General features: G+C 39.2%; 1 protein-coding gene across 4 annotated transcripts in view; it reads right to left on the bottom strand.

Annotated features, from left to right (window-relative positions):
- Positions 1 to 21,335, bottom strand: part of nme7 (NME/NM23 family member 7) — a 140,501-nt gene that overhangs the window by 78,036 nt on the left and 41,130 nt on the right. For all 4 annotated transcript variants that reach the window (XM_069889270.1, XM_069889269.1, XM_069889271.1 and 1 more), the window contains 3 exons: positions 14,055 to 14,165; positions 11,648 to 11,849; positions 6,967 to 7,069 (listed from right to left, as the gene is read on the bottom strand). In XM_069889270.1, coding sequence (XP_069745371.1) covers positions 6,967 to 7,069; positions 11,648 to 11,849; positions 14,055 to 14,165 — 416 coding nt within the window. The remainder of the gene's footprint in view (positions 1 to 6,966; positions 7,070 to 11,647; positions 11,850 to 14,054; positions 14,166 to 21,335) is intronic.

The following is a 21,335-nucleotide window of genomic DNA, read 5'->3' as shown; positions in this document are numbered from 1 at the left end:
TTCTAAATAAATCTAACTGTAATTCTAAATTCTAACTGTAACTGCACAATTAAGTAAAGCTTGGAAAGTAGCCACCAAGGTTTTCATTTTTACAGCACACAGATTGTGTGACTGCATTACACTCTGTGGGTCTAAGCTTGAGCTTCCTGTAGCCACCATTTCAACTTCCCCCAATCATTCATACAGTAACACATCTGTCTCTGCCTCATCTATTGGCAGAGTCAGGCTAATCTAACCTAACGGCATGAACATTAAGTTTTCTAATTTCAGGTAATCTTCACCCCTATCTGATTCCACTATTTCCATCTCTTCTCTCATTACCTTTGTTTCAAAATTTTTCGTAGGCTTGGACCTATTTTTCATACCCTTAAGGTGCATTTAAATCACTATTTTTTGATCAATGCCACAGAGGTGTGCCTTTGCTCGAAGCTCAGCAATTAATCCCATCTTCTTGAACAAGACCTTCCTCATAGAGTATGAGCTTGGTTGTTTCCAGAGTGAACCTTTCATCCAAGTTACCATTTTCTGCCTGATTTTTACAATCTATATGCAGATTAAAATCCTAAGGATTCTCATTTCTGACAAGATCAATTTATTTCTTCTATTATATATCTGTTGTAATGTAGGTCTAATGCAACTGTAAGCAATCCTCTTGTCAATCTCAGATTGGATATTATATTCTCTATTTAGAGACAGGGATAGGCTGCTTAGTCATCATCTGAAATAAAACCATAAATGTTGGTAAATTGCCACACACTTAATCTTATCGTAAAGGAAAGTTTATTAACAAAGCAGCAAATGATGAATGAGCTAAAGAGACTGCCCCTCGGATGAACACTTGGCCTCTTTCACCTCAACTATCTTCCTGTATGTCAGATAGGACTCCAGATACCATAGGGTATCCACATACCCTTTTGACATTTATTTAGCTTGTACCCCTGACAACTATTTTGGTTAATATGACTCAACCTCCTGCCATTCTGTTCTCAAAGCTCTGATCAATACTGAGAAGAATCCACTTCTTTCTTCCTTCTAACTCTTAAATCAATTCTAGTGTAAAGGCCATTGCCCAACAGCAGACATTTTTAACAGACGTCAGCAGTAAGATAAGATAGAAAATTATTATACAGATTGCAACAATAAAAAAAGCTACTAATTTTGGCTCAGATTACTGTTATGGTTAATTCACGCCTTGCCATTTAATACATCCTAAGGTAACATTTGGCATATCTAAATAAATCTTGAGATACACTATGTAATGTTATGTTAATGGAAGGTTTAGCTAATGGGAAGTTTACTCTTAAAATGGCAAAACCATCAGTATCAAAAATCAACATTTCAATTCTTTTGCTTCCCCTCCCCCCATGAGTTTCTTGACCTCTTTTAGATAGGTTTCCCTCATCTAATTTGCATAATTAGTCATTTGCATTGTTAAGCATTATTTTTTACTCAGTTAATTACTTTGCTCATTTTAAGTTAATACATTTTCTTATCACTCAAACTGCAAGCTCAAAAAAACTTTTTCCAAATGAAATCTTTCCAATTTTCCAAACTCAGGTGAGATGATACAAGTATTGGACAAATATTACATTTGGAGTACTGTGTGCAGCTCTGGTCACCCAGTTATAGGAAGGATGTCATTAAATTGGAAAGGGTGAGGAACAGATTCACTATGAGGGATTGAGTTATAGAGAGAAGCTAGATACCTCCTATCATCCAGAAAATAAAGACCCAGCCCTAATGGATGACCATGCAGAGGTCTGCAAAATTATTTGGGGCTTGGATAAAAGTTATTTAATAATTTTACTTTGTGATTCAACTTGGCTCATCTTCTAATGGTATTTGCATTTTCATATTTGTCAATTGATATTTCTCATTCGGTAGTTTATTCTCTTGAATGCTTAAAAGATTTTGCCATTCAGAACTTTAAAATATCCCAGTGTTGGTATATAGGCATATTTAGAAAGTCCCTTCAATTTGTAAAGAACTCTTTTTGAGTTAATTTCCCTCATGTTCATTAATGCATTTTTTTTTTAAATGTGAAAATATGAACCACAAGAAAAAGGAAAAGCAGGAATCAACAATCAGCAAATTCTCAGATTACAGTTGAACAAAGAGTTCTGTGAGTTACAGCATAACTGACTAAAATTTGGAGGGAAAAATAGGAATCAAGTCAAGGGTTAAAAAGTTACGGACAAAGTTTTGGACAACAAATGTTGTCAGGGCATCGTACAGTGGTATAAATATAGGTGGAGGAGATATAGAGTCAAAGCTCATTTCCTGGAAAAACTAACATCAAGCTTTCTTGGTTGTCAAGTAGGTCAGAAGTAATAAATAGGAATAAATTTTTGTGACTACTACAAAACAAAATTGCTTTAATTTTCTCAATAGTTGGAGAAAATTTCTGCTCGTGTACTATTTCAAGATTCCTTTATTGTAATGTAATAAAACAGATGTAATATTACACAAAATTTGCTTTCGTCTGCTGTAAGGCAGATTCTCCATCAGCATCAATTGCCAAGCACCTCTTAAACCCATAGAAAGAGAAGCACAAGAGAGTTCACCACGCACCATGCCCCCCCACCCCCACCCCAGAGTCACCGAGTGTCCGTGGATTCACCTCCAGTGCTCCTGCAGCCTCTGCAGTCCAAACCATCAGCATCAAGCTCCAGATCCAAACCTCCAACATAATCAGGAAGCCTTCAGCATCCTCTCACATCCCGGTTCCAATACCTGGTAACCCTTCAACTAGTTTCAAGCCAGATTCCAGCAGTCTAGAGCCCTGTGAGAGTCCTTTGTCTACAGTCGCCAGCAGCTCACAGCCTGTGTGGGTTTCTCACCTCGAGTCACCAACAACCCACCGTCTGGGTGTTCTTCAGCCACAGACCTCCTCATGGTCCACTGCCATGGTCACTGTCGAGTGGGTCGTCTCCACTACTTCTCCTTCTCAAATGTGGGGTAGTCTTCCTGTTTTCTGGTGGTCTCCACCAGTCCTCTGCTTCCCCAGAGTCTGCAACCCCTGAAGGCTGCTCATAAGTTCTGCCATCTTGGGGTCCAGACCCCATGGGCACAGGATTTTAATAAACCACTTAAATAGGCTGATTAAAGCCTGAACAGATCCACTGGTAGTTCAACTGAGAGGTAGAATGCTGCAAAGGAGCTGTTTGAAGTAAAGATGCTGAGATTTCAGTCTGTGACCCATAGTATAAAGCAAGTCAAATGTACTACAAATTTTATTTGGCAATTTTAACCAGGCTTGTGTCAAGAAAACCCTGTCCAGCTACCACCAGCATGTAACCTGCTGTACCAGAGATCCCAGCATACTCAATCACTGCAACTGATCGAGGGCCTACCATTCTTTCCCAAGACTGCATTTTGGCAAGTCTGATCACCTGGCTGTGCTCCTTCTACATTCACCTAGATAGTGCCTAAAAAGAAAGGCTCTGGAGATTAGGACAGCTAGAAGGTGATCACAGGAGGTTGAGGAACGGTTACAGGACTTCATCGAGTCTGCAGATAGGGCAGTGTTCAAGGATTCAACTGAGAATCTAAATGATTACACCAGGGCTGTCACAGCCTTGATCAAAACTGTCGTGGATGAGTGTGTCCCCACCAAATTGTTCAGAGTTTTCCCCAACCAGAAGCCCTGGGTGAACAATTAAATTCAGAACCTGCTGAGAGCTAGATCACAGGCATTTGAGTCTGGAGATCCAGATCAATACAGGAGGAGCAGGTATGTCCTGCAAAAAGCTATCTCCCAGGTGAAAGGCACTGTACCAGGGCCTAAATGCCATTACCTGCTAAAAAACCAAATCCAGTGAAGTACCAGCTGGCAAACCTTCACTCCCAAAGGAACTCAATACCTTCTATGAGCAATATGACAAAAGTAACAGTGAAGAATCAACCCTCTACACTGCCATGATCCCTGATGATCCTATCCTGTACTCTGATCATAAATCTGAAATCAGCTCAATCAACGCACAAGCTTATACTGGTGCCATTAGCACATACGGAGGAATATTCATGAGAGCCAAAGATTGCCATTTCCCAATTTCAGAAGATAAGCAGCAGCATTCTGTCCCCGCAATACAAGTACTAGATTCTACAAGGTTAATTTTCCTGCAGTTAAAGTAAACAAGATCCTCATCACATGCTTAAAGTTGGATTAGTTCAAGATTCAGACTAGCCTGCCTTCTTCAGGAAATAACTTTTCAAACAACTCTTCAATTTTCTGAGATGTTTTCACAGCTGGAAGATCATGAGTGGGCCAAAAGTCCATAAATAGCTCTAGGAAACATTTTGTTGCGAACCCCTCCCATTAGTCAGCAATCCCAAGATAAAACAAAACCTGTTTATATCTAATGCCTAGTACTCTGGTTACAATTTCAAGATTGTTATACTACTAATGAGAAACAAGTAAAGTTCAAGGCTTATTTCTAGCTTTGACATTGAGATATTTAAGCTCTTAAGAGTTTTGAAAGATTTTTGAAAATTATGTTGAGCCTTCCAGTTATTTAAGAGAAGGTGAAACTACGCTTACAATTTGCTCAAACTCAGTAAATTGGCTTTACCTTCCCAATGTTCAGGCTTAGTGGTTTCAGACTAGGCAAGAAACAAATCAACTCTGGAATCTCCTCTGCAGGGATATCAAATTCCAGCTCTCCTAAAAACTAAATTTTTTGATGGAAATACTCTTGTTATTCAGAGAAGCCATTATTCTGAAAGAGGAGTTCCACATTATGGGCTTCCCCATTAATTCAAGCATTATGATAGTTTTCGCATACAGATCAACGTGCAGAACTTTGTACTTTTTAAAAAATATTTTATTTAATATTCCATACATGCTGAAACTGCAATTATATAATAGATATCAAAAAAGAACAAATTGATTACATACATGATAGTTTTCACCCCACCCCAAAATACCCTCCCTCCCACCCTGCCTCCACCCCCAAAAAAAAATAAAAACTGACAAAAAGTTTTTAAAAATTATAGGTATAAAAAGGAAAAAAAAAAGTTTTTGGATTGCAGAGAGAGATGCCATGCACTACAAATCATCAGTTCTAACAAACATACAGAGGAGAATTGTGCGGGACTGGAGGGATAAGAAGGATACCACTACAGATTTAATCCCATTACTTGAGTGTACGGGTGCCAAATTTGTAAAAAGATAGAATATTTATTTCTTATAGAACTTTGTACTTTATTGGCCCAATGGCTTTTTTTGATGGAAGTGGCTTGTACATACACAAATGGACTTTTATCCTCTTGCAAAATTTAAAAAAAGCTTGTTTGAATGTAAGCATTCATCTCAAAGGGAGTGGAAAACATAACTGAAAAGAGGATTATTCCTCAGTTTATTACAGACCAGTTACTTTGTACCTGGAGCATTGCATTGCACTGTAAAGATACTGAAGAGTGTACAGGTCAGATATCAAGACCAAAACAAGTACAGACTTAAAGTGGTCTGGAAGTCTCTTTAATCACTACTATTGTATCTGCTTCCACCAGTACTCCTGGCAGCTTTATCCAGGGGACTACCATTCTGCGTATCTCCTTGAAACTTTCTCACCCTCATTCTAGTATGTCACATTTTTATCCTGGGGGAAAAATGATTTTGTCCATCTCCCTATCAATACCTCATAATTTCATAAATTTCTATATCTCCCCTCAGCCTCCAGTGCTCCAAGGAAAATAAACCAAGTTTGTCCAACATATTTTTGTCACTCATACACTCTAATTCAGGCAGCAGCCTCTTAAATCTCTTCATACCCTTTCCAAAGCATCTACAATCTTCCTGTAATGGGGCAACCAGAATTGTAGACAATACGCCAAGTGCAATCTGACCAATTATAAAGTTGCAACATGATTTCTTTACTTTTATACTCAATGCCCCATCCAATTAAAGTAGACATACCATAGATCTTCTTTACCAAACTATCAATTTGTGTGGCCACGTTCAAGTATCTATGAACCTGAACCCCAGATTCCCATCCAGGAACATGGAGAGAAAACAAATTAACATTTTAATCATTTCAAAATAAAACATGTGTCCTTCATCAATTCATATATCTATGTATTAATCCTAAAAAAACATTGATTATTTACATATATTTTATATAAAACACAATTCTCTGGGGAATGGAAAGAGCTAATTAGCCACATATCCTGATGTGAACATCTTCATAAATGGTTGCACAAAAATTACTCCTATTCTGATATCTAGAATTGGAGAATTGTCTTACATGGAAAGGATGAATTAGGCTAGGCTTATATTCACTGGTGTTCAGAAGAGTGAGGGGGCAGGTATGGCAAAGGAGAAACTAGAGCCAGAGGCACTGTTTAAAAATAAAAAGTTGATTATTTAGCACAGAGTTGAGACCATTTTCTTTCTCTCGAGAGCACACGAGACTTTGGAGCTCTCTTGCTTTAAGAACAATGGAAAGACTACAAGTATTTCTAAGGGAGAGGTAGACAGATTCTTGATACTCAAGGAAGTGAACTATCTCCACAAGTAGAGAGGAATACAAAGCTAAAATTACAAATTAGGTCTGTTATGATCAATTAAACAACAGAACAGGTTAGAAGGTCTACTCCAAACCAGAATGTTCATGCTCCTGATATACCAAACAGGGCATATTTCCCTTCAATTAAATGAAAAAAGTTCTTAAAATACAAAAATATAATGAAGCAACTTGCATTCCCTGCAATCCTTCAGACAGGAATTGAGACGACAGTTTCAGCTTGCTTTGATTCCAAACTTTAAAAAGAAAATATGCAATTCGTTTCTACTGAACCACAAAATGATCTGATAAGGTGTCAATGCGGCAGCAGTAAGCACAATATAAATCTTTTTGTAAACAATTCTATGGAGTATTGAAGCTAAAATATTGTTATGTATCTTAATTCTAAAAGATATTTATATTTATTTATTTTTAAGGACATTTTATTTTTAAATCTGCTTACCTTCAGCAATGGCATGTGGTTTGATAATACACAAAGTGCAATCAATACATTTTGCCGTATTTAATGGTCCTCTGCCAGGAGATGGGAAGAAAACATCAAGTTCCTGTAAAAATAAAAGATCACATCAATAAGTTCTTTTTAAAAATCAAATCTGCAGTCTGATGAGTTTTTATCTAAATCTGTTTTGGAAGTCCATGTCTGAATGAGATCACACTCGTTCATCTATTCTAAACTATGACCTGATTTGCTTGTTTAGTTTCTAACCCTTCACACAAAAAAAATACACAAACAAATAATCACCTCTCTCTGTTCTATTTCTGTCTATGATTCTAGTATTTATCGCTTATTTCCTTTCTCAAATTATCTTACAAACAAGAGGAGTCACAAATCTAGGATTACTATTCTGATGTTTTGAAATTTGAAATAGCTTCTCATTTCAGTGCACTGGAACTGCATTTACCAAAGTTAAAAAAAAAACCCACATTTTCAAAAAATAAAAATTTAGAAGCTGCAATTGTTTATAACTCCACCATTTTAACTATAACCATGCAATTCTTATAAATTAGAATCATAGAACAAATATGGTTTATGAACAGTTAGTTCAGATTTATTGTCAAGAGTACGTTAATATCACATACAACCCTGAGATTCTTTTTCCTCTAAGTCAAGCAGAATTTATTCTTTTCAGTAGTGCAAAAAACTGTACTCCAGAAAATAAATAAATGTAAACAAATTGACAATGCAATACAGAAAATAAATATGCAGTGATAAATAATGTGCAAAGTCATAGTCCTTGAATTAGTTTCTGATCGCGTTTGTTGTTTTTGAGTCTGATGGTGGAGGGGTAGCAACGGTTCCTGAACCTGGTGGCATGAGTCTTGTGCACAAGATTCAAGATACTTTTATATGTAATAAAAAAAGAAAATGTTGTGGTCAGTGTGCTGTGCAATGAAAGAAAGAAAAAAAAACACACAGAAGCTGTGAATGAGTTGAACCAACCAATTAACTTTACTGGAACTCTCCGAAAGATTATCAGCATCACTCCCATGATCCTTTTCAGCACCTCCCACTGGGACCACTGTGATGTCAGCCCAGTGCAAGCCTGCACCTCCATGACCTCCATGGATCAGTGCAGCTCGCCACAATGTAACATTATTCAAAATTTATTTTAGTCTACCACAAGGTGCACAAAGATTCACTTACAGTCAGAGAAAGAGAAGCAAAAGAGTGCCTCCCAGAGTCACTGAGTGACCATGGATTCACCTCCAGCGCTCCCAAACCTTCTGCAGCCACAGACTCCAGTCTAAATCATCATGAGCTCCAGATCTGAGTATCCAGTGCCCTCGGCATCCTCTCACATGGTACTCCTTCAAGTCCATCTCAAACTGGCCTCCAGCAGTCTGCAGACTGGTGCGAATCACTTGACTGCAGATTCCAGCAGCTTGCAGCCTGCTTGAGTACCTTGTCTTGAGTTGACAACAGCCTGCCACCTATGTTCTTCAGCTTCAGAGCCCCTCACTGATCTTCCATTGTAGTCACCGTCCTGTAGATTGTCTCCTCTGCCTCTACTTCTCAAACAGGGGGTAGTTTCCCCTTTATCAGGAGCCCTGCACTAGTCCTCTGCTACCCAGGAGTCCACAACCCCTCAAGGCTGCTGCCGAACATAGGCACCACCATCTTAGGCCCAGACCCTGTGGTCGCAGGATTTTGATATAAACCACCATTGGTTCTTTTAACAGACCATTCAAAGCTTATATGGAGCCAATAACTGGACACTGCAGGGAAACGCAGTGCCTCTGCTCCCCACTCTTCAAGGGTACACACTAGCGGCAGCGCTGCTGACGCAGCAGCTCTGCCATTTTTGTTGTGGCACCTATTCAGAGCACGTCCTTGGTCGGATGGCTCCTTCATGATTGCTGTTGCTTTCCAACAGCAGCGTTCCATGTAGATTTTCTCGATGGTGGGACACTGAGCTGGATCCACCACCTTTTGCAAGGCTTTCTGCTCAGAGGTATCGGTATCACCATACTAGTCCATGATCCATTTGGTCAGCACACTTTCTACTGCACATCTGTAGAAGTTTGCTAAAGTTTTCATTGACATACCGAACAACGTGAGGAAGCAGAGGCATTTATGTGGTCCAAGAAAGGTCCTCTGAGATAATGATTCCCAGGAATTTAAATTTGCTCACCTCTGATCCCCTAGTGGTCACTGGATCATACACCTCCGATTATCCCCTCCTAAAGTGCACAATCAGCTCCTTGGTTTTGGTGATATTAAAACCAGAACATCAATTTGCATTCATTTATTTAAGGCCATAAAATAAAGTTCTTCATGATTTGAAGACGTCAGCCCAGTTTCCATCAATTTGTTCAAAACTGTTTCTTTCATTATGTAGTGTGTTTTTTAATTCCTCATTCTTTTCCATTTCTCAATTTACAGCTGTTTAGGGGATATTACTTGTACCCTCAACAGTGAAGACATTTTTTTCCTCTTCTATTAAGACCCATACCACATTTAATAATTTTGTGATCAATGCTGCAGATAAGCACCTTCATTGAAGTTATTAATTAATTCCACCTTGTTGCATGATATCAGGACGAGTATTGCCTGTTCTCCGGCTGGCTTCAAAACTAGCTATTCTAAGAAACTATTCTGAAAATATTTTCCTCAATGCTACAGTTGCTCATCTCATTTTATAATCTTTGCACTGATTAAAATGAACAGATTAAAATGAACTTAACTTTACTGTTAAGTACCCATTATTTCTTCGTTAATGCTCTGTTCCTCGTGAGGTTACTATTAAGGGGCAGTACGCTACCTTCAATTTTTGGCCTTAATATCTCCTATATTTACCAAATATTTCTAAACATGCTTGTTACTGCACTAGAGACCATTCAGTCCATACTCCCCCTTCCTGTTCTCTCTCACATGCCGATTCACCCCTTTAAATCCATTGTGCTACTTACCAATGCTAAAAGGCAATGAATAGTAGCCAATTAACAAAGCAATCAGTACACCTTGGCAATGCAGCATGAAACCAAAACACCAAGCCATTAAATGGGTCCCCTTGGTTAGAGTCAAACCTGGTTCCTTACAACAGTGAAACAACTGCACAACATGATGTACACCATGCCACTTTGCATACATTTTAAAAAAACTTTGTTTTACTCCACCTTAAAGAAATACAGTTACTTATAAAGAAGGCAGGCTTCTGACAGACAAATCCTATCAGCTCTATTCCTCCTCTCCTCATTTTCTGTATTATTTCAACTTATTCTCTCACATTTCCATGAAGTCCCCTTTGTTTCTACATTTTGAGGTTTAGTCAACCCTCTCTAATGCACCAAATTGTCTGTACACACCGACAACAATGACTGAATTGTCTTCTTCCAACAAAGTTCCTCTCTATCCCCTGGTAGAACCCCTGAATTCTGGCACCAGGCAGGCCACACAGCCTTCTAGATTGTTGGGTTTTTTTAGTTTGCAGTATCAATTACCTCACTATACTGATGAGAATTCTCATTCATTGGCATTCATTCTGGAAGGTAGCAAAAAGTAAAACTTCCACCCAAGAAAAAAGCAGAATTGTAAGTAAAAAGGGTCAGAAGCAGGGAAAGTGCTGGAATCCATCAGTGGTGACAGGCTCCTAGACAATAATAGGACTGAGTAAAATCAGCATTGATTTAATGAAAGGAATTATACATCAAATATTTATTGGAAATTTTTTTAGGTTCAAATTCATGGAATAGATGAAAGTAAACCAGTTAGCATGGTGAAGCTGGATTTTCAGAAGGTCTTCAATTTGCTCATGTAGAAGACAAGTACCAGGGGAAACTGTCCTTTTATTAGTTGGTCTTCAATGCAAGAGGATTGAATTCAACGATAGAGATGGTTTACTTTAATTACATAGACTGCTGGTTAGACTGCATGTGGAATACCAGTTGACCTTACCCAAGGAAGGACATGCATGTGATGGATGACGTGCTTGAAAGTCATGGATTCAGAGTTTTCTATCCATGAGACCTACAAGAGCTCATTTGCTCAATATATGCAGACACAAATTATATTTTTTTTAAGGAAATCAGTACAGGATAGGAACAGGCCCCTTAGCCAGCATGGGTTAATGTTTAATAAAAAGCTGAGGTAAAACATCAGTCACGATCTTATTGAATGGCTGAGCAGAAAGACCAAAAGCCTTCTACTGCATTTTATTTCTTCTTGTGGTTCATATTATTAAAAAAAATTAAAAACACATTAATTAATACAAGGGGAAAAAACTCAAAACTCTAATTGGGAGGGCTTTCTAAATATGCATATTTATAACACTGGAAATTTTCAAAGTTCTGAAAGACAAAATCTTTCAAGTTTTGAAAATAAACCATCAAATGAGAAATATTAATTAACCAACATGAACATTCAAATAGTTTTAGAAGATAAACGAAGTTACATCACAAAGTAAGATGATTAAATAACTAAATTAGCATTTGTCAAAAGCATTTAAATGTCCTCATTTAAACTGAAACCTAAAGAGCTCATCAGTAAATACATGTTTAGGGGAAAAAAAAGTTTAATTTCATGTGGTTTTTCATACATATTAATTCCTATAAAACAAAGCAAGGATAAAAAATCCAGAATGTTGTTATTTTCTTTAAGCAGACTCCACACATAAAAACCTTACGTGAGCTGCTGTTGTGGCACATTCGGAACCATAAACGTTATTCCTGACATCACTAATTCCATAAAGTGCCTGCACTCTTGCTTCATTTTGTGCTTTGTTTGTGCCTCCGGATTCAATTAGCTTCTTCCAAGCAGATACTGCTTCATCTCCCAAAATTTCCAGTGCAACTGCAGGGCCACAGCTTAAATACTGAAGGAGATCACTGAAATGGAATAATATCTTATTATTCTGCACTCAAGATACAATCAAGTTTATTTAAAGCAGGGGATACCCTATGCAATCTGATTTTGTGAAAATCTTGGCTTTACTTCACTCATGTTAATGAACTAAACATGTACGTACAACTTTATGTGAAGGCACATTACTGTATAGATAAAATACACAGGCATAAATCTTTGAAGTACATGTAGCAATGACCATTAAAACAAAAACAAAGGTCTCTGGGTTTCATAAAAGAACCAGTGACTGAAAAGCAAGCTTATATTAAACATTACTTTGACCTTAGCTGTAGTACTGTGCCAAATTCTCAGACTTAAACATGTAGCCCAATCAAATTTAAATTAATTTGCTTTTATTTAGTGTTCTCAAATAGATTTTCTGCCAAATACATATTATTGTACAACACAAAAGCGCGAGAACAAAAAACAAAAGCAGAAGAAACGGCTTTCAATTTTATCTAACAACATATAGTAACTATAAAAAATGAATGCAAATAGAGTAAGAAACAAAAATCAAGCAATTTTATGTTTCTAAATACCTCTAATACAGTTATGTTGGACCCAATGATATAGTTCACTGACAGAACATGCTGTCTGTGTTTTGTAATGTATTGTTACGAGCCCAGAGGACCCAAACCCCAGCAACAATAGATATTCAACAAATGGTTACTTAAACAAAAGTTGCTTTTAATTATCTTTAAACATGAAAAGACTCAAACTTTAGCTTATCACTATTAACTTAACTAACCTAACTTAGCCCCCTTCTAATTCTAAGCGCACGTGTATGTAATGTGTGCATAAGTTCAGAAAAGCTCTTTGATTCACAGTCCAATCTCACTTCTCATTCCTCCAAGTTCACTGGTTTCAGGCAATTCTTATACTGTGCACAGAATTTAACATTTATGAAGTTCACCAAGCTTTGGTGCTTGAAAGGTAAATGGCTACTGCTTAGGAAGGTTCTTTACGGTTCTCAGAGAGAGTTTTATTGTTTGCTGGACACAAATTGATTCCTTCTAATCAGCCGAAGAAACTTGCCCCATCAGGGTTCTCCAGATTATAATTTCTTTCTTTCAGGTCACCACAGAGTTCCTTTCTGTTTCCTTTATTTCAAGTGAAATATTAGGCAGATAGTCCTCTCCTCTTGCATGAACCACAAGGGCTTTGACCAGGCTGAACTAAGCACTCACAACCCGTCTTCCAAATGGGGTTTTCCCACAAGCTTTCCAGCTTGTCCTGTTCCAGTCCCAGCTGCTGCCGACTGTAGCAATGCAGAACTGATCTCTCTCTCTCTCTGAGAAAAAAGCTGTTCAACTCTCTCTGCTTGCAAAAACCACATGACCCTCTTAGAACAGCAAGTCCAACTCCAGACAACCTGTGACTCCAATGAGTTCTTTCATCTGTTGCCTTTTTGCAAACAGCAATGCATTAGTGAAGTCCCTTGGGTACTCTCCAAAGTTTTTGCAAAGGCCCCCAGGAGCTGCTCTGTCTGGTTTGAGCAGAGCTCCAGTATTTTAATGAGTTCTGTTTTAAAGTGTTTGTATGTGACCTACCCTAAAAAACCTGCCCCAATTTATCTCCCAAAAACATATCTATGTACAATATAAACACATAGATATAACCTGTCACAGTATTTCTAACCTTAATGTAATCTCATTAGGCCTCTGTCAGCTTTAATATCAAATATATATGCCTCAAATCCATTGAGCAGAATATAATGGTGCTGGTCCTATAACTGGAAATGATTGATCCCATTATAGCCGATGCTAGATAGGGGTAGGGGGACACAGATTTAAAGTTTTGGACAAAAGAGATACAGGACAGGAATGTGAAGAAGAACATTTTAGGCAGCAAGTGGTAATGTCCCCCTATTTCCCCATTTAGCCAGGTGGAATATTCAGTAATCAATGATTTCAATAAGAAATTAATTTAAATATTAATGGAAAGAACCTTCAGGTTACAGTATTAGAGGAGGGAGATGCAACTGGCTAGATTATTGCAGAGAGAGCCAAAGTGGGCTTCATTGCCGAATGGCCTCTTATGTTAATAACTTCCATAAATTTAACTGCAAATAGTGCCAAGAAGCAGCACTTTTGTTTAAAAAATGGTTCTTTTAATCCTAATGCAGTGGCATTATATTGCAAAAGGTATTTTCAGATTTCAACAATAGAAATCAATAGAGAACTACTTACCTAGTTAGGTCAACCATTTTTGCTTTTGTTATAACCAACCCTGATTTGTAGATCTGGTCAATCAAATTTCCCAATTTAGTTTCTGTACTTGGTTTTATTATACCCAGGGTCCTGAAAAGAAAACAACAGGAATAAAAAGTTATTCAATACCCACAATTCTAGACAAAATTAACAAGATACACCAACTTTAAAAAAATTCAATCTGTAACATTGTTGTTACTGCCAGTACCAGCAAAATGGTAAGCTCACATTTACTTTCCATGTTTCAATTTAATAGGCATTAAACTCAGAATTAGTCAAACGAGACTAATACTTCTTGAAAAGTAATTTTTTTTGGAGGTTAAACTGATCATAAATCTCAAAATCAAAATTGACTGGAAATGTTGATTGTGTGAAGTATATTTGTATCTTTTCTTTGGCTTGGCTTCGCAGACGAAGATTTATGGAGGGGGTAAAAAGTCCACGTCAGCTGCAGGCTCGTTTGTGGCTGACAAGTCCGATGCGGGACAGGCAGACACGGTTGCAGCGGTTGCAGGGGAAAATTGGTTGGTTGGGGTTGGGTGTTGGGTTTTTCCTCCTTTGCCTTTTGTCAGTGAGGTGGGCTCTGCGGTCTTCTTCAAAGGAGGTTGCTGCCCGCCAAACTGTGAGGCGCCAAGATGCACGGTTTGAGGCGTTATCAGCCCACTGGCGGTGGTCAATGTGGCAGGCACCAAGAGATTTCTTTAGGCAGTCCTTGTACCTTTTCTTTGGTGCACCTCTGACACGGTGGCCAGTGGAGAGCTCGCCATATAACACGATCTTGGGAAGGCGATGGTCCTCCATTCTGGAGACGTGACCCATCCAGCGCAGCTGGATCTTCAGCAGCGTGGACTCGATGCTGTCGACCTCTGCCATCTCGAGTACTTCGACGTTAGGGATGAAAGCGCTCCAATGGATGTTGAGGATGGAGCGGAGACAACGCTGGTGGAAGCGTTCTAGGAGCCGTAGGTGGTGCCGGTAGAGGACCCATGATTCGGAGCCGAACAGGAGTGTGGGTATGACAACGGCTCTGTATACGCTTATCTTTGTGAGGTTTTTCAGTTGGTTGTTTTTCCAGACTCTTTTGTGTAGTCTTCCAAAGGCGCTATTTGCCTTGGCGAGTCTGTTGTCTATCTCATTGTCGATCCTTGCATCTGATGAAATGGTGCAGCCGAGATAGGTAAACTGGTTGACCGTTTTGAGTTTTGTGTGCCCGATGGAGATGTGGGGGGGCTGGTAGTCATGGTGGGGAGCTGGCTGATGGAGGACCTCAGTTTTCTTCAGGCTGACTTCCAGGCCAAACATTTTAGCAGTTTCCGCAAAGCAGGACGTCAAGCGCTGAAGAGCTGGCTCTGAATGGGCAACTAAAGCGGCATCGTCTGCAAAGAGTAGTTCATGGACAAGTTTCTCTTGTGTCTTGGTATTTGTATAGGTCAGCATAAATTGCAGGCCAAAGACCCTGTACTATGGTGTAGTGTTCTATGCAGTCACATTAACTCATTTTTTCTCATCAGAGAGTTAATACTGAATGTGTAACAAAGTATTCTACATTGAGCTATTATAGACATTGATGTACAAGTTGTCAAGTTGAGATAGAGAGAGAGATACACACACACACACACACACACACACACACACACACACACTGCTTCCGTCACATGGACAGGAAGTGACATCATCAGTGATGTTATCAGCCCAGAAAAAAATGTGTTGGATGCAGGTCAATTTCCCACGTTTTCCACAGCACATCTGCCATTTTCGGAGCTGGTTTGCTTGCTGTTAAATGGGTTGCCACAAATGGGTCTTTTCTGCACTTGCCTCCTTTATTCAAAACATTTGCTTGTAATGCTATAAATAAAAATATAAAGCAGTTGATCATTGGGAAAAAAGGAGAGGGGAGGGAGGAAAAAATAAACAATGAAAACAGAAATTGTGTTGAGAATAGATCAAGGAAAGTAGCTGAGAGCAAGAATGCCCTGGAGGGAGTTGTGGGCAAGAAAGGAGCAGCTGTCTTATTTCAAGCCTCTCTCCCCAAGACTCTTAAAGCTTCTTGGTTCCTGAAATAACATGACCAGATCACAGAGAAATCTGGACCAGCTGGTAAAGTGGGTTGAAAAATGGCAGATTGAATTTAATACAGACAAGTGTGAGATGTTTCATTTTGGAAGCACAAACCAAGAAAGGACATGCACAGTAAATGGTAGGGTACTGAGGAGTGGGGTAGAACAGAGGGATCTGGGAATATAGATATATAATTCCCTGAAAGTGGTGTGTCATATGGATAGGGTTGTAAAGAAAGCTTTTGGCATTTGGCATAAATCAAAGGATTGAGTACAGGAGATGGGATGTTATATTAAAGTTGTACAGTATAAGACATTAGTGAGGCCAATTTTGGTGTATAGTGTCCAGTTTTGGTCACCTAACTAGAGGAAGGATATCAATAAGATAGAGAGTGCAGAGAAGATTTACTAGGATGTTGCCCGGAGTTCAGAAACTAAATTGTAGGGAAAGGTTAAACAGGTTGGGGCTTTATTCCATAGAGAATAGGAGAATAACGGGTGATTTGATAGAGATATTTAAAATTATGAGGGGGCTAGACAGAGTAAATGTAGATAGGCTTTTTACATTAAGGGTGGGTGAGATTCAAACAAGAGGACATGAGTTAAAGGTGAAAGGGGAAAAGTTTAGGGGGAACATGAGGGGATACTTCTTCACTCAGAGAGTGGTAGCAATGTGTAAAATGCTTCCAGCTGAAGTGGTAGATGTGGGCTCAATTTTAACATTTAAGGGAAATTTGAACAGGTATTAGGAATGGGAGAGGTTTGGAGGGCTATGGACTGAATGCAGATCAGTGGGACTAGACAATAAAAAGTGGATCACCCCAACCTAGAGGGGCCGAGGAGGCCTGTTTCTGTGCTGTAATTCTTCTATGGTTCTACTTTCTCACTATGCCTCCAAATGCTAACAATCTCTCCCAAATATTACCTGAATTGGTAGTGTAGCAGTATCTACCTCAAGAAAGCTGTAAACTTCATTAAAGTCCATACTCGCTTTTGACTGTTACCTTCAGGCCTGAAATCAGGCACCTCTAGGTTCAAGATGAAGTGGCAGTTAATGAAGTAGACAAAGATGATGCGGTCAAACAATAATCATGGCTTTTATTAGCAGAAACTCATGGTTCAATAATGAAAGACAATAGGTGCAGACACAGTTATACCCAAGGGGAGTGTCCTTAACAGTAGAGATAATGCACAGCCAATGTTAGTACAGCAAGGCTTGCCGAAGGGAAGGCAGACAGCTTAGAGATTCACCACACAAGGATAGTTTCTTTCCAATATGTATCAAACTCTTGAACTTCACAACACTACCCTCATCATAACACTACTTCAAAACCACAGACTCAGACCATGTTTTCTTTATATTTGGAAAGCTTCCACAAGACTTTCATTGCATCTGTACATTGCACTTATGTACATGAAAATAACTTAATCTTGAAACTTGGACATGTCAAAACATTCAGAGCTCGGACCGATTCCCAATGCTTGCAAGACCTGCTGATGTCAGTCTCCCTGAGAAGACAAAATTTGTGCAATTACGCCCCCCCCACCAACCCCCATCCCGAGGATTCTGGCTGGTTACAACACTGCCTGGTATGGAGGTGCCAATGTTCAGTACAGAAAAACTCCAGAGCATTGTTAACTTGGCCTGCAACATCACGGGCACCAGTCTTCACTCCATCGAGGACATCTACAAAAGGCAGGGTCTTAAGAAAGCAGCCTCCTGCCGCAGACATCCAGACATCTTCAAGGACTCTCACCACCCAAGCCATGCCCTCTTCACTCTGCTACCATCAGGAAAAAGGTACAAGAGCCTGAAAATGGGCACTCAGTGGCACAAGGACGGCTTCTTCCCCGCTGCCATCAGATTCCTGAATGAATAATGAGCCAAAGACACTGCCTGACTTTGACTTTGTGCACTTTTTATTTAGGTGGTTTATATAAATGTTTGCGCTATGATGCTGCAGCAAAACAACAAATTTTGTGACGTGATCGTGACAATAAATTCTGATTTTTCCAATGTTACAGGATAGGAAAACGGCCGACTAAAAATTAATAGCTTAGTGGTTTTATATTAAGTAGTATTTATTGCCATATATCATCACAGACTTAGTGTTATTAATCATCATCACTGAAGTATTAGAAATTATACTTTCGAGGAATGATAATGCTGGGTTGTGTTACTCAAGATTACAGGTCCATTTCAAATTGGCTGGGCATATTGTTCAGGTCCTAGGTTTTCAAATGTTAAACTATTTATTCGACAGTAGTAAGATGTATGCAGATACAATTGCTCACAACATAATATCATAGCTTTATTGTACAGAGAGCTGAATATTGAAAGACACAAAGCTTGCCATTCTCCCGAGAGGTTGGAGCAATAGAAAACAGTTAAATCTATTTTCAGTTTAGGGTTAGGCGATGAGGCCTTCTTCCTCATCTACTAAATCTAAAACAGCCATTCTCAACTTGGGCCACATGGCTCCTCTGGGGGCAAAACACCTACAAGGGGAGTCATAGACTGAAATCCTTAATAAGGGGGTCCCCAAGGTGCATAAGGGGGGCATGGAAACTGAATGGATTAAACAATTTTTCTGGAAGGAAAGGACTTTACTGCTAGGTTTTGCTGTATGTAGAGTTTGTACGTTCTCCCATGTCTGCATGGGTTTTAACCGGGGGTTCCAGTTTCCTCCCACCATTCGAAACATACTGGGGATGTAGGTTGATTGGGAGTAAATTGGATGGCACAGACTAGTGGGTAAAATGGCCTGTTACTGTGCTGTATTTCCAAATTTAATAGTTGCCAAGTTATGTGAGATTTTATTCCCAAGGTTGGAGGTACCCTAGAATGACCTGGATAAATGTAGAAAATTAGCAATGTTTTCAGAGCATTCCTTGCTTTAATAGAATTGTGTTTGACAGACATGAAAGCAGCTTTGGCTATGAATTCCACGTAGTTTTTCTCTTGTTCTATCATCTTCAATTACAGGAAATAAGTGTTTTGTACCATATTTCGCACATCCACAAGTGCCCTCATTTCGCTTTGAGCTTTTACAATGGGTCGTGAATGGATACCTCCTTCTGCTAGCTCGGCAATATTCAGTGGAATACTTTTTAGGTGATTTCATTACATCTGTGCAAAATTCTTCTTTGCCCATGTGTTTGTCTTGTTGGGATACATTTTCAAATGCAAGCACGAGGCCAAGCAAACTTAAACAACATTTAAAAACCGTAAATAAAGATAACCCTTGATAACTTCAAGATCCTTTGAGAAAACCCGCAGATCTCTCAAAGTGGCCGCACAGGTTGAGAGAGCAGTTAAGACTTATGCTATGCTAGCCTTCATTAGAAGGAGGATAGAGTTCAGGAGTTGTGAGGTAATATGGCAGCTCTTTAAACCTCTGGTTAGACGGGAGGAGTCACGTGATGGAGTAGTGGCTGGTCGAGTAGAACCAGCCCTCTCCAGAGAAAAGAAAAAATAGTTTGAAAAAAACAGAGCCCAATACACATAAAATACAGGAAAAGAAAGATAAAGTTACAAAGAAGAGCCAGGAGATGGCACCCAAAAAAAAGAAAGTAAGAATGACAGAGAAAAGGGAAGAAGGAAAATCACCAGAGAAAAAAGAAGAAAGCCTTACCTGCACATCAGAACAGGGAGCCACCGTGGAGAGGAGCAACCGACCTGTGAAGCTGGTGAGTGCCCGGAGGAGCAGTGACCTCCCGACCGGCGGACTTCAAAAATGACTCTCGGAGCCAAGCAAAGGTACACAACTGCGCATGCAAAAGAAAAGGTGAATGCTGGCGGGAGGAGGGCTCAGCTGAGGAGCGGTTAGCTGCGGAGCGACCAGCTGAGAGATGCCCAGCACCGAGGCGTTTGGCTGGGGGAAGCACACAGGAAAGAAGAACGGTGAGAAAAGGAACGAGGGGCTGGAAGAGGGTGAACCGACAATGGGACGACCTGCGGCAGGAGGCCCAGCAGCGGGTCGACCATCATCAGGAGATACAGCAGCCGGAGGCCCATCAAGGACACAGAAGTAGCTCATCAGAAAGAGTGGAAGATTCACAGATACCAAGAAGAGGAGAAGAAGAAGACACAGACAAAGATACAGACACAGAAGAGGAGGAAGAAGACCAAGATCTTCACAGGAAAGAAGGCAAAACAGAAGGACAAAATATAGATAAAGCCTTTTTTGAAGAACAAATGAGGTCATTAAAAGAATGGCTATCATTAGAATTTAGTTCAATTAAAAGAAAAATGAAAAGAGCTGAAGACAAAATGCAAAGTTTAGAACTGGTCATGACAGAAATAGGGAAAAGAGTAGAAAATGTGGAGGAACGAGAAGCTGCTGTAGAAATGGAGATAAATGATTTAAGAGGGAAGATGGAAGAGAGCGACAAAAAAAATTAATGAGACAAGATTTATTGTCACAGAAAATTGACGTATTTGAAAACTACAGTAGGCGAAACAACATTAAAATAGTGGGTCTGAAAGAGGGCAAAGAAGGGTCAGATATGAAGGAATTTATAAAAGGATGGATCCCGAAGGTGCTGGGAACGACAGATTTACATGAAGAAATAAAAATAGTAGAGCGCATCGAGCACTAGTACCGAAGCCGCTACCACATCAAAAACCGAGATCAATATTGGTAAAACTTCTAAGATATACGACAAGAGAGAACATATTGGAGCAGGCAAGGAATAAAGTTAGAGAAGACAATAAGCCGTTGGAATATAAGGGACAAAAAATATTTTTTTATCCGGACATAAGTTTTGAACTTTTAAAGAAGAGGAAGAATTTAATACGGTGAAAATGATCTTGTGGAAGAAAGGTTATAACTTTATATTAAGCATCCAGCAGTACTCAAAGTATTTATCCTTGGGGAACAGAATAGGCTGTCCTCGGATCCAAAGAAAGCCCAAGAATTTGCTGAACGTTTATGTGCATATTTAAAGAGATATATCTGTAAATATTTTGATTGATATGGTTCATAGTGCCATAAATAAAGAATTACAAAAAAAAACCTCTGATTAGACCAGACTTGGAATATTATGTTCAGTTCTGGTCGCCTCATTACAGGAAGGATGTGGCAAGCTTGAGAGAGTGTGCAGAGAAGATGAGGAGGAGTGACAAGAAGGAAGATCAGCAAGAAAATATACAAAAATATGTAATAATATAAAGTAAAGATAATGTATATATAAAGAAGAT

Source organism: Narcine bancroftii, chromosome 7, assembly GCF_036971445.1.
Source record: "Narcine bancroftii isolate sNarBan1 chromosome 7, sNarBan1.hap1, whole genome shotgun sequence".
Classification (NCBI taxonomy): domain Eukaryota; kingdom Metazoa; phylum Chordata; class Chondrichthyes; order Torpediniformes; family Narcinidae; genus Narcine; species Narcine bancroftii.
The sequence above is the reverse complement of the archived record's forward strand: the minus strand, read 5'-3'. Positions and strand labels throughout refer to the sequence as shown.